General features: G+C 39.6%; 1 protein-coding gene across 1 annotated transcript in view; it reads right to left on the bottom strand.

Annotated features, from left to right (window-relative positions):
• LOC108892872 (collagen alpha-1(XXV) chain) overlaps positions 1–14,195 on the bottom strand; it is a 140,554-nt gene that overhangs the window by 60,532 nt on the left and 65,827 nt on the right. Inside the window, exons 3-4 of the mRNA XM_051076202.1 lie at positions 4,000–4,044; positions 144–151 (exon numbers count right to left, since the gene is read on the bottom strand). Of these exons, the coding sequence (XP_050932159.1) occupies positions 144–151; positions 4,000–4,044 (53 nt within the window). The remainder of the gene's footprint in view (positions 1–143; positions 152–3,999; positions 4,045–14,195) is intronic.

The raw sequence follows: 14,195 nt of genomic DNA, 5'->3' as shown, positions 1-14,195 counted from the left end.
TTTGATGCTGAACTCTCAAGGTTTCCTCTAGACTGGTAAGTAAACAGCTGCTAATGCTAATGTTGACTACATAGTGGGGTTTGGAGTTTTTACCTTCACATGGCTGTCACAGTTGGGGGAAGATGTAAAGCAGTCATACTTACAGGAGGTCCTGAAAGAGAAAGGAAAAAAAAATACATGGTTAGTGTGTTTTCAATCAGTGATCAAACAGACTCAGATCATCAGTGTTCCATTAAAACCACATATCCAAATAAGTGAGATGGGAAATTAGGCTTTTGCTGAGAATTATTTCCTTGGGAAGGAACATTTCATAAAGATCCATCTCTTCCATGATGCATTCACAAACTATGCCAAATAGACAAAAATTCAATTTCAATAACTCACCAATCTTTGTACCTATGGTATAGAACAAAAGCATTGTGACGAAAGATTGCTATCTATTTTCCATGCCACCAGGCCTGGCGATCCCATTTTACATTTGTAAGTGGCTCTAATTTCACTACTACAAGAGGTTGTGCGCTTGTTAAAAATTCCCCCCACGTTTTTGTGAGGTGACACTCATCTTTTTCCCAATTACTGCTGCTAAAAGGACTGTGTGCCAACGCACTTCAGGGCTCCCCAGAACCTTGCAAATCATTTGAGGTCTTTAGGTTCTTATTAAAAAGGTACCCAGCTGCTTTAACTTTAACTTTTTTCTTTACAAGTCCTATGTCCTTGAACTGTTCTTCTTCATGACCAGGGGAAAGTGCAAATCACTCCTGCAGCTGGGGCATTTAAAGAGCCATATTTGAGGCTCACTGGGCTACACTTCTGTAGTGTTGTTTTATGGATCGCTGAGTTACAGTAGACCACTTAGCTTTTAATAAACCTGCTCCACTGAGTGTTTTTTTTTACATGTTCCAGTGCATTGAATGGATTGTACAACATTTTCAGCTAACAATAATGGGATATCAAAGAAATAATGTAATATATATGCTACTTTTAATAGGCACCACAAAGGTTTTAGAGGTTGTTAAAGCACTACAAATTCTCGATGGCCTTAGTTAGACAGTATTTGCTGGAATATAATCCATGTAAAATTAAATAGTGTATGACATAATGTTAGATAATCCATCCTCAAAACTTCAGCATCATTCAGTCACTCAGGCTGAGTTTCACTTTCTGTTCTAACACTGGCACTTGAGGTCCTTTTCTCCACAATTTTTCCACCTTCTGCTTTGAGTGTAAAGGTTACTAAACTACAGATTGTTCACGTAACAGTGCAACTTTTTATAATGGTCTAAGATGACATAAAGGTTACACAGCTACAGTGGGGTTCCTCAGTCATTTTTTTTTCCAGAAGATTTATTGTGAAGAAAAGCTGCCTTTTCTTCATAATGGAAACTGATGAACCACTGTTAAGGGTAAATTGCTTAAGCTGCTCAATTTGAGCATCAATTCGGCCTTTTGTGAATGCAGGTACATGAGTTACAAGAACTGGTTATTCACATAGGGAAAATATGTGAGGAAACTTCTAACACTTTCCAGCATTGACCACCTGCTAGAACAGTTTGAGACTGTGGCTTTCACTGCTACAAAACCTTTTTCATCCTAAACTGTCATGCCACACTTTTCCTTTCCATATGTTACTGGTAAACAAACAAGAGATCCTAATGAAGTATCCCATTCATTTTTAATGCATAGGTAAATATCGCTGTGTCTTTTTCCTATTTGTTCTCTCTGTCAGTTGCAGCCAAGTCTGGGCGAAAGCTTCCCTTTTGCCTTTGTAGATGAGTAAACTCTAAAACACCTCCCCATGAATTTGTGGGAACCTTGCAGCGGCTTAGTTACTTTTGGTTAAAGCGGATCATGAATTAAATATGCTTCCCTTCAACAACCACCAGTGTTGAGAACTTAAAAGAGGGAAATTGGATTTGCAGAAGGCTTACAGTGCAGAATGCAGCGTGCCTGTGCTTCTCAAGGACCAAGTTTTTCAGTTGTATAAATAATGTTTCCTAAATGTTTTTTCTCCTTTGTTTTCTCCTGTGGTGTGGGTACACAGAGTTTGACATTGGGTCCCGATAATGCGGCACAGTGCCATCGTATTTACTTGTTTTGCATAATTCTGTGAGACTCACACACAATATTTCTACACTTTAAGTATGCCAACATATCCAAACAGCAAATGTAGCAGAAATATTTAATATGCAGAATTACTTTTAAAGCATCTAAAGTGCCAAAATTTAGGATTACAGTCTCTGTACAAGGGCTTCTAGAGCATGGATTTTGTACAACTATTTCAATGCCATGAATGCTTTTGCAGAAGCAGCATATTACACATTACCAGTGAACATGCAGATAAAAAGCTGGAGTGAACACTCCTTAGTTCATGACATTAATAAAAAAAAAAAAAACACTCTGCCCAAACAGACACTATTTCAGGTTGACAAACTTGAGTCAAACCAACTCACTTCAGTCTAGTTCAGTACTGTTATTGGGCTACTATACAGAATGGTGAGGCCTGTTGTCCCAATTGTTCCCTATTGTCTTCCCCCCGATAGACCACTGTGCCACTCCAACCCAGACACTGAGTGGGCAAGATTGTTTGCTTGTTTCCGATTGATTTGTCGAGTGGAAGCCATTCACATTCCCCACATTTGCTCTGGCTGACCAGAGAATGAGCAAACTGTCTTTGCACAATGGTGCCATTTGAAATACGCTGGCATGCTGGATGTTTATTGGAAAGTTAAGCGCTGCGTAAACAAAGCTTGGCGGTATTTCAGATGTGCAGCCAGCCAGAACATTGAACTGTTGTCTATCTGTCATTTGATTTCTCTCTTTTTTTTTTCATCCTCCCTGGCTTTCAAGTCAGACACTGGATCATTTCAGTATTATGTGAATCAAGGCAAAAAAGGGAAGGGCAGAGAGCCACACCACACTGATCCGTGTCTCAAAATGCAGAACATGGCCTCAAGCAGGATCTTAAATTAATTTGGCAAAATCAAAAATGAAGGAAGTAGGAGAATCTTTGATACTCAAATAACAGACCTCAACTAAATCAGTTTGATTCCTGTGACTTTAAAAAGTAGTGGCTGGATCTGGTGGTAAAACCAGCAGTGTTTTCTCTCCCCTCACAGACACAGTGTTTGTTTCTCAGGCTGTGAAACCAAACCGCTCCCTTATTACTCTGCCTCACTTAAAATTGGGACCTTGCTTTGCCCTGTCTCTCTAATTTCTTTTTACAAGGGCAGTATTTTAGTTCCAAAGCGCCGGCTGCGCTCTGCTGCGCCACGCTCTCAGCGCAGGGAAACGCCGCCACACTCCAGAGCCCATTATCACTTTTGCTATCAGGTGAGCGGAATGTGGCTGCTACTCCCCGCCAAGTACATGTTCTCGCTGTGAATTCAATTTGTGGCGACACTTTCCGTCTATGGGAGTGTCACCGCACAACATGTCCTTTTTCCTAGATACTCGAGGCCTCGGCTGGGCCAAGTTTGTTGAGTCAGCTCAGGAGAGTGTGTGGGAGGAGGGAGGGGAGATTGGAGATCGTGAATGCGTTCAGACAACTTGTTGCTGAGTTTGTGGAGGCCAACAAGCGTGGGTTATTATGTATACTGAAGCTGAACATGACTACATCATGTCTGGGATCAGGCACTGGAGGCTTGGAGCGTCTCAAAGTTTAGACACGGACGTCACCACCTTCAACAAGTTTGGACATCACTTTTACTTTCTCAAACTGCACTGTCTCCCAGTTTTGCTGTGAAAATCTAGTGTTTCTATGGTGACTGAAGCTGAAACAATCCAAGTGAACACTGAAACCACCAGGCCACAAATTACACATCTATAACCTATTTTGGCCTCCAAAGATATACAGTGTACTTTTACATGATTGTAAGTGCAGTATGATTTGCTGATGTCCTACTGAATTATTCTTTAAACGTTTCTGGATTGAGACTTCGGTGATCTTTGGCCACACACACACACACACACACACACAAACAGACACAGAAATGCACATACCAGGTTCTCCATTGCGGCCTCTTCTTCCTCGCTTTCCCGGAGGTCCTGCAAAGAAGGAGAATATAATACATTTTAGTCAGTAATTTGATTGTCTCCTTGTTTGTATAAGTTTCATATTCAAGTATTCTCACAGTCAAACCACCCAACAGCAGGATGAGAAAGAGCCACTTAAAAAAATATTGTATTTGGACTACAAACACCTCAAAATCCCAAGGTTCATTAAATATTTCAGCTCTATTTAGACATAAGCTGAAGTGGAGACAGGAAACACACACAGAAGTGCACTTCTCCTGTTTTTCCTTTGTTTCTCTATTTTTTTTTTTATTTTTTATTTTTTATTTTTTGCTTTCAGCACGGATGCTCCGCTTTTTAATTTGTTTATCTAGGCGCATTTTCCTGTTTGCTGTTTTCCTGTCAACACTATCAATCTGCAGGAGCTCAGCTGGAGGAGTAAAACAATTACACGCTTTGTCAGGCTTTACATGTTGAAGACTTGACTGGGTTTTATTGTATGCAGGTAGTCCTCAAAAAAAAAAAAAAAAAAAAAAAAAAAACCTTTAGGAAATTGGGAGCATCTCTCCCAAAATGACCTCTTCCTCCACCCAGCAATAGATGCAGTCTTTTCCTGAGGTTGGCAGCTGGAAACAAATTTTCAGGCATGGGCATTTTTTTTCCTCTCTGCTCAAAGAACTGGGATGCATTCACAATTTATCCAAAAAGGTGAGGCAATGACTTTCAGACTAGCTGGAAATTAAAAGCTGAGCTCTTATAATATGGTTTCACAGTAGCACATGGGCACACTCCACCTCTGATGAGGACTTGTCAACGGAATGGGTAATATCTAAATAGGAAAATGGCATTTTCCATTCAACATTAAAAGGAGCTGTCAGGATCAAGGAGACTGGAAGTCAATGGAACCAAGAGGAACAATCTTCCCTGTCTGGTTCTACATCACAGAAAATATCCAGATCCAATTTCAGGCAGCAAAAACACTGTGAGGAGTTATTATGCAAATCATTTTGAAACCTCTTTTGACCCTGTATGTGCAAAGAATAGCGTTTTGTCATCATGGTAGGAGTTCAAAGTAATTACAGTCATGTAATGGGGTTTGGTAAAAGGTTTTTGAACAGACTGCACAGCTCAACATTAATTACCTGGGTGTCAAAAGTTGCTCTGAGCAATGACTTTGTGACACTGGGGTTTTGTCAACATCTTAAAAAACAGGACTCAAACACTAAACAACCAGATTAATTACTAGTCCAAATCACCTGACCTGACCTCCCAACCCAGCCTGTATAAAAACATCTCTTTAAATTTTTGCACATTCCTCCCATTAACTTTCCTTTCTGTACTTGCTAGCCTCTCTAAACTTTGCTATGTCTGTCCCTATAAGGAAGGGAAATAAAAGCTACAAAGTAAAGAGTAAAATAAAAAGAACAATCCCTTTTATGCAGTGTTGGCTGATTTATGATACTCCAGATGTGTTACTGGGGTGCAAAATGCAGGATTATGTTGCACAACTCTTTGTATGATGCTTAGTCCTCAATTTGATCCCACTGTTTGGCTCCACTTCAGCCTCCAACTCTGCTCCCTTTGGACCATTTCCAGGATAATGTCAGGCGCTGCCAGTGAAGCGTCCAGGCGCAGTTTAAAGTACGTAACCACAGGTGGAGTTTGACTCTCACTTTACTATGGCTCACATCAACCCTGGTTTCTCCATAGGTTTGTTTTTTAAAGTTTTAAAAGAAACAGAAGGGGGTTTACTGCACTTGGCAGTCGCTTCATTATTGCTCACTTTGAAATGACATTTGACACCTTTGAGAGGAATATTTTGTACGATGATACAACATCCTCGTGATTTTGCCGGTATATTTTTGACAGCTGCTGAGAAAACACTCCCCACATGGGAGTTGGTGGTCCAGACAAAATACCCTACATTATTTTCAGATATCATCTGGATTCACCATATTCATCACAATATTTTTCATTCTGATTAGAGACTGTAAGGAGAGACTCCCATACAACCCAACTGTACCAGTAACATTGAAAGACTACAAACAAAAGCCAACAAAAACGCTATGACATTTCAGTTTATGGAACACAAATGTAAGAATAACTTTACAAAGTCCATCAGGCCCTGTCAAGTTTTTCTGATGTTTTTTAATCAATTAAAAAAAAAATGGCCAAGTAAGACCTCCGGTCATAAATGAGATGAATAGGACTCAAACTTGGTTCTGAGGTGCTGAGAGATCTTAAGCTGACTGTCAAGGAAAAAAAAAAACACCATTCCTTCTCAGAAACATTGTACTGGCCTGGTGTTTTCTCACAGTATCCCAAGTACGGCCATGGAACAGTGGTTTCAGAAAAAATGTAGTAGGGAATTTCATGGTGAGGGTCAGCAGCTATGAACAATCTGTTGAAACCTTTTCAACCTTTTCACAGATTTTGACTCTGAGAAAGAAATAAATCAAAGTGTACTTGATGTTCATTCAAAGGTTTGGTCAAACAAAGTTTTGGTTAGACATAACAAAATGGACCCTGTGGTGATCTGTATTGTGTTTTTTCATTTGTATTTTAGAAAATAAACAGCAAGAAAGCTATTTTAAAATGCAGGACCAGAGAGAAAAGGCATCAGTGTAAGTGCTATTTGGCTTTATTATTAGCCACCCGTGGCGAGTTCTAGGGATAGTAATGTTGGTCTGTTGGTTAGTCGGTCTACCACTTTGGTCCAGACTGAAATATCTCTACAATTATTGGCTGGATTGCCAAGAACATTTATTCAGACATCCATGTTTCCCAGACTATCTATCCTAATGACCTGCTGATCCCCTGACTTTAATTTTGCTCTACTATGAGGAGTATATTTTAGATAAACCAGAAAAACCTACTCGGTGAATTATTTTTGGTAATCCTTTAACTCTTTATCTAGCCCATTTTCTTTGTGCAAAACTGGTCTATATCAAATAACATTCCTATCTGTCGCAGCTACACTTTCTGTTTAGTGCTAATTAGCACACACAACTATGGTAAACAGCAGCACTGTCATCGCAGGCGTGTTGGCATGCTGATGTTAGAATTTAGCTCAGAGCCTTGCCATAACTATATCCTCTTTAGCTGTTATCATAGATGTATGTCTATGTTAAAAATACAACCATATGGTATGTGTAATAATTATTTAAAGACACTGTCTGCACAGTCACAGTTCAGCAGTTCAACCCTGGTAACACCAAATGACAGCAATGTGTAATTGAACAAGATGATGAGTTACATTGTATTAAGCTTTCAGGTTAATATTAAAAACAGGCAGTGACTGTGGGATAAATGGTAAAGTTGGATCAAAGCAGTGAATGGCTACAGCCAAATTTACATTTGGATAGCAGACTGTCAAATATCATAACTCTGTAATTTTAACCAATGAATGTAAGAGTACTGTCATATTGCTCATCACCAGCTGAGGTCATTCATATGAGAGCAGTTAAGATTTTACACATCATCACATCAAAGTTGACGCACAGCTCAAATTCAATGAATTGAATAACTTCTCAAAAGTCGTCATTGTGTCTGTAACTATGATGGTAATAGATTCTGACGAGAATGGCACCACGTTAGCTGTAAGAGCAGCATGAAACCATCAGCACAGTGCCTTTAAGTCTCAAAATTTATTCATTTTCTGCTTTTTCAGGAATCATAGTCAAACAACATGATTTTTACAATCCCACAGAATATTTTTGGTCCAGAATACTGATACCAGTAGTCATTTTTAATGCTATTTGGCACAAAGGAATCCCATGTAATTGGCAGTATTGTGAAACATGCTGTTCTAAGCCATGGCTGTATTGTTTTTGAATACTTCTGCCCATGTTCTTCATTACAACATTATTTCAAAGTTACGCATTGCTTGACATAATAAACTTCTTGTTTATACTTCATGTATTTGAGACAAAATTGTATTTTACCTCTACCCATCATCCATAAAATACTGATTGCCCCAGAACAGTTAACACCACTGCACCTCTCTATTTCTCTCTTCCCTTCAAATCAGTTTTAAGTTAACCAGCCCTGGCCAGACTCATTTACAATACCAGCATTGTTTCATAGTTTGATATACATAATCAGACCACTCTCTCTAAGTAATACGGCTATTCCTCAGAATAAAAGTCAGACTTGTGCCAAAAATAGCAAACTGGGCACCAGCTCCAACCTCCAAAGTAAATCAGGTTTGAAGAGAATTGGCTTTAGACTTCTCAGCTAGCCCAACTGCACCTTTCTGGGTGAAATGAATAAATTCAGCTGTTTTCTACAAGTGAGATCCATGAGGACATAGCTCACATTTTCCCATGTCGTTGAAGTTGAGGGATAAAACTTACATCTTTTTGATTCAGACACACTGTGTTCTCTTTGTGGAGGAAGACAACTGCAAACTGTACATTTGTTTGTAGTGAACTGATGATTCCGATATGTTACTGGTGTATAGTTAGTTTTGTGATGTATGCATGATGGAAACAAAACTTAAAATCACACATTTTGAAAGTAAGAAAGGCTGCACTTTATAATTACCATACAACAAACTCCTACCTCTGGAGATCAACACAGTGCCAAGCATAAAAGGATTTCATGTTTGATTCATTCATCTACTTATTTTCCACAGTTCATTTTCAAACGATTTTTCCCTTGAATTGTAAACAACCAGCCTATTTTATGGATGCCAAAAGCGTCGCTAACCTGGCTGTTTATATATGAGTCATAAAAACACAATGTGCCGCATGAATGTTTGGGAGAAATGTCATGGCTGTACAATACTTCCAGGGCCAATGTTTTCAGAAACTGACATGAAATTGTTTCACTGGTGTTTGGTTCAGTTATGGTAAATTTTACGCCAAGGTTAGAAGGTGCCTCCGAGGCAAAAAGGATCCTTGAGTGATTTGGTTCTTAAAATATTCTGCAGCCATTTTGAAGAAGCTTTTACTGAGCACATGCATAGAATTACATGAATAAACTTTGCGTTAAATTCCTTGTTTGAAATGTAGGGATTTATGACGGCAGATTTCACAACTCTTAGGTTCCATCATGACTTTAAGTCATGTCTGCTTCACTGTTGTGTTGGCAAACAGTTCAGTATCATATAAAACATTATTATCAGAATTACATGATCAGCTGTGCAACATATAGAGTGTATTGGACCATCTCAAGTAGGCTCCAACAAGCTTGTGAACTTGGAGTCTTGGAGTTAAGTTGAGTGAAATGTTCAGAATATTTCTCAAAAGAAATCTGTTGATCAATGTCTTTACAAGCTTTCCAAGGATTTAGGACGATTTAGTCAAAACAGACTTTAATATAGTCAATTTAATCCCACAACATGGATGGATGAGTTTATTAAACCTGGCAGCACTTGGGTATCCAGGTCAACGGAACTAAAGCTGCACAAAAGCTGGCTTTCTACTGTACAATCATTTGTTACTTTACAAGTACATTTTTGTGGAAACGTCTGGCAAAGGGGAGGATAATTTCGATCCAAGATCCTTATTACTCTGCATGACAATGAATAAATCAATACATAAAATGCTAATTCATGGAACACTGTGTCCATCGTCCAAGGGAAAAAATGGAAATTTAACCGCAATTTTACAATCAGCCTCATCCGTGTATGTCACTGTTCTCTTCATCTTCAGAGGGATGTGCATTGTTGTCAAAATATGAATTGCAAAATCCAACAGTTAACACAAAGAGCCATGCCAAGACAACAACTGTGGAGTATGAGCACTTCTTCAACAGAGGAAGGTGGAGGAAAAAAAATGCTATATATACACTGGGATTTTGCTTTTCTCAAGAAACTAAAGCATTCAATGTAAAACCTGACAGACAAGATTGAGGATATAAAAATTGTATCACCCATCTAAAAGTTTCCTTTTTTGTCAGACATACCCCCCCACAGCCCTGTTAGATTTGAAACAACATGCCATTCATTTCAACCACTCACCCATTACTCGTAGCTATTTGAACTCTTAATCTATAACTTTTAGTTGTTTCACCATGCATCCATTACTTTTACTTTTACTTTTAGCTATCTACACTTTGTGGTCTGCATTTAGCTTGTTTAGTACATGTACAGTTTATTGAACTACTGCTCTGACCTCTGGGCTATTTCAGATTACCTCAACTGAAGTGAATTCAACTGCATCATAAAGACCCAATTCAAAACTTTTGGAAGTCTAACAAAGTCAACAGATAACAATACAACAAGATGGGAACTGTGTCTCCATCCTCTTCAGACTCCGTAGAAAAACAGGAAAGTCCCTTTTAACTTGTGACCCACCAAACTGGCTCCGGAAGAGCTTTGTAGTACTCTGACTGGCCTCCTTAACTACTTTTACTAATCCCTTAACTTCCTCAAACTCTTACAATTTAAGAGAGATGAAGAGACAGAGAGCGGAACAAAGAATTTATTCTCAAAGACCAACTTGACCCTATTAAGCTGTATGTGCTTATTTACCATAAGAAAAGCACACAGTCTGTTTAATTGATGTCACGACTTTAGAGAAGGTCAACCTTAGTTTGTCTGTTATTCTTACAAAAGCACCCATAAGCAGTACTGATATAAACAACACTAACTTTACCACTGATAGGAACATGACCTATGGGATAATTTCACTTGTGTCATGGAAGTTCAACTTTAGAAAATTAGAGGTAAATTTCCAAATGCCTGCAATCAGATACAGCATGGTTAGCATGTGATGTTAAGCTATTTTAAAGAGCAACCCTATTATCAACCTAGTTTAACCACAGTGGTTCTTCAACTGCTCTTAAATAAGAGCCATGTTGTTTGAATTATTTTTCTTTCTGGTTAAAAATAAGTTGTTGATAGTAATACAGACTAGCACAATAGTTTGTTAACCTGTTTAAAGAAGGCTAAGCTACTGGGGTTTAGTGTTGAATCCAGTTCTCTATATTGCTACAGAGGGTTTTGGCAACATAATACAAACATCAAATTCTACAGAAGAATTCAGAGCCTATTTAAATTTTCCCAAGACCCACATTTGAATCCCAATCCGACCTAGAAAAACAATGTTCTAAAGGATATTTCACATTATTCCTTGATTCTGTGGCGTATATCTTCATTATCCTTATTTCCAACTGCACTTAACTCCAATGCGACCATTTCCTGAATAAATATGATGATTATAGCCATTTCCTAAATAATTCTTTGCAATTACATTTAATCTATTCCCCAGAAAAGAGACCATTGTGTCTGATTTTTACATTTGCTCATTGTTTGTTTTTTGGTCCACTCATTTTGTCACCACATAAAATCTTGTACAGTATTCCTCTGTGGTGCACGCGCCCACACCCATACACATTCACACACACACACACACACACCCCCACACATACATATACACACACTGCATCAGTGTTCTGTGAATAGATTATAACAGGCTATGACAAATTCCACAAGTATTTCAAAGAACATCTTTGTATTCCTCTTTAATAAATGTGTTGTTTTATATAGATAGATGTGTGTTTACACTGCTGCTCAAGAGAGAATGATTAGTTAGCTGGAAATTTATAGTTTGATTTGTACAACAGCTGTAAAGTAAGACATCTCACTGATTAGGGGCAGAATTAAATCTAACCAGCAGTCATGAGGGGTAATGAACACTGACGCCTGCTCCACAAACTCTAATGAAACTCAGCTCTGCAGTTTTCAATTACAAGACATCATCAAATCACAGAGTTTTGATATACTCACAAGTCCATGCCCGTGTTGTTATCATTATGTTAAAGCTAATCCACAGAATCAACAGGACACTTGTTAATGTCAGATAGTCCCAAGACATCACCCAACAGGAATCTGAAACTAATTACATGAAGCAGCATTCATTATCATGTAGAAAGCATCAACTGATTTAAAGAAAAAAAAGCTAATTATGCATACTTTCTGCAAGTGTCTATGTGTACACTCAGTGGTGGTCATAGGATGCTGTTATCAAGTTGAAATGAATTCATTTCTCCACCCATCCCTGATGAATATGGCAATTTTGTGTATACGTGTGTGTGTGTGTGTGAGTTTGTGTGTGTGTGTTGCGTGTGTTGGTTGGGTCCTGCGCTGTGTTTGTCCAGATGCCAGTTATCAGTTCATTAAACCACAAGTCAATCCATTAGGATGCGAGGAATTTGTCTCTCGCTGCAGGCTCCATTAACACTGCGTCAGGCAGATTGAAACTAGTATTAAAAATGCATCTTTCTCTCCCTGCACCACCAGAATAAAACAGACTCGCCCAGTGTTGCTCTAATTGCAGATGAAGCTTTGCACTTAAGCGTCTCTTCACTGATTGAGTAGTTACAGTGCAGAGATCTTTTGCACCTAACACCCAAACAAAGATGTACATTTATTTATACATACTTAAACACACAGTTTCAGGGACTGAAAATCATTATAGAACAAGCTGCTCTTCTCTAGCTCTTTGTCAAACGTGCGCGCACACACACTCAGAGAAGACAAATGACATGAATACGACTACGCCTGGCAGGCGATGCATGGATCATCTATGCTTTCGCTCTGGTTCAGTGTCAAGGCTGGAACGCTCCTGAGGAGGAAGCAGGGCCTTTTGAGAGAGCCTTTTCATCACCTTCAGAGATCAATGTGTTTTCCTCTGGCAACAGGCTGAGTGCTGGGATACTTGAGACCCACCCCGTGCACTGCACACTGCAATTATCCTCCCCGCAGTACTGACTGCGGTCATGATGGAAGCAGAACGCACTCCCTGATGAGGGTAGGTCAGTAATAAGCCAATCGATTGGCCAAGTCCCATCACTTTATGCTGTGAGTTAAATTGGCACAGGCGGCCATCCTGACGGCTCTATCAGAAAGCTTCGCTGTAGACATTCCTAGTAACATAACCTATGCCTGCTTGTCAGGGAGTGTTACTTTTGGGTACTTTATAATCCCTTAACTAGAAAATTGAGAAAAGTCCAAAAGTTTCATGTCCTGAAAATGAAAAAGGGAAACACTAGGATGAGCCCAGCTTGGCTTGGCCAGGCTGAAGTGTAATCCACAGTGGAAATTAATGGTTTCTTTTGAGTGTTAACCAAGTTATATCTTGGCATAGTCTCCCTGCATGTACAGGCGCTTAAGGAATCCACCAGATAAATAAAACCGAATTTAACTGTCATGACAAAGTGGCCGTCTGAAGCCAGCAGTCTAGTCGCCTTGCGTTGACCTATATCGTCTTCCACCTGTGCTCCAAGAGAACGGCTAGGTGTTGGAAGCATGTAAACAGAGGCTGCGACAGAAACACAAGCAACGGGTAGATGAGGAGGTAAAGGTCTCTGCTCAGGTGTGATCTGTGCAAGCAACAGTGCTGCATACTAAGAAAGGGCCAATACTGACCAAGAGTTAATTAACACACTCAGCATATGCCCACAGAGGGGAAAGCAACCTCAGACCTCGCAAACATTGATCACCCAGAGTCAGTGACTGATTTAGGCTTCTGATCTAAGTACGCTGGTAGTTAATCAATACCCCTAATTAGACCATGAAATGCTGATGTGCAGATGCCAGCACTGTGCTAAATTTAGCAGTTACTACAAGATAAACTGATTTGATCATTCAGGCTGCTGGTTTATCCTTTTGAAATGGGACTCTGTGGCATCCAGATGAGCACTGAAGAACGTGAGGACACATTTGCTACATAGACACACGTAGCAAAAATGACTCCTTCCTGGGGATCAGCCAGAAGATGCTTTTGAAGCTCACCAAGGGTGTGCTTAGCGAATATTGCACCAAGCATACTGATGGCGACATGCGTGCGTGCGTGGGCGTGTGTGCCTTCTTCTCTGTGTCTTCCAGTGCTTGAGTTGCTGAAATAGTTGCAGGAGCATTTCTGGTCACTGGAAGAAATCGTCCACTGGGATGCCAGAAGGCAAATGGGACATACAGTGCATGATTAGCATCAAATGATCCCTCTCTTGTTCAAGTTCAAATGAAATACTTTATCTGTGTTTAAGACTACTGTGGCTATTGGATGTCACATTGAAATCATGTGTAACCCTATACCTGCTGCTAACGGATGACATGACTGCTGGCTGACCTTATCAACGCCACGGATGTGTGAGCCAATGTGTGCGTATGTGTCTGCGGTGTGCATGCGGATGGATTTAGACACGCAGGGCTATATAATGTGGACCACAGGGCCCCA

Source organism: Lates calcarifer, linkage group LG15, assembly GCF_001640805.2.
Source record: "Lates calcarifer isolate ASB-BC8 linkage group LG15, TLL_Latcal_v3, whole genome shotgun sequence".
Taxonomy (NCBI): domain Eukaryota; kingdom Metazoa; phylum Chordata; class Actinopteri; family Centropomidae; genus Lates; species Lates calcarifer.
Note: the sequence above shows the minus strand (reverse complement) of the source record. Positions and strands in the feature narration are given on the sequence as shown.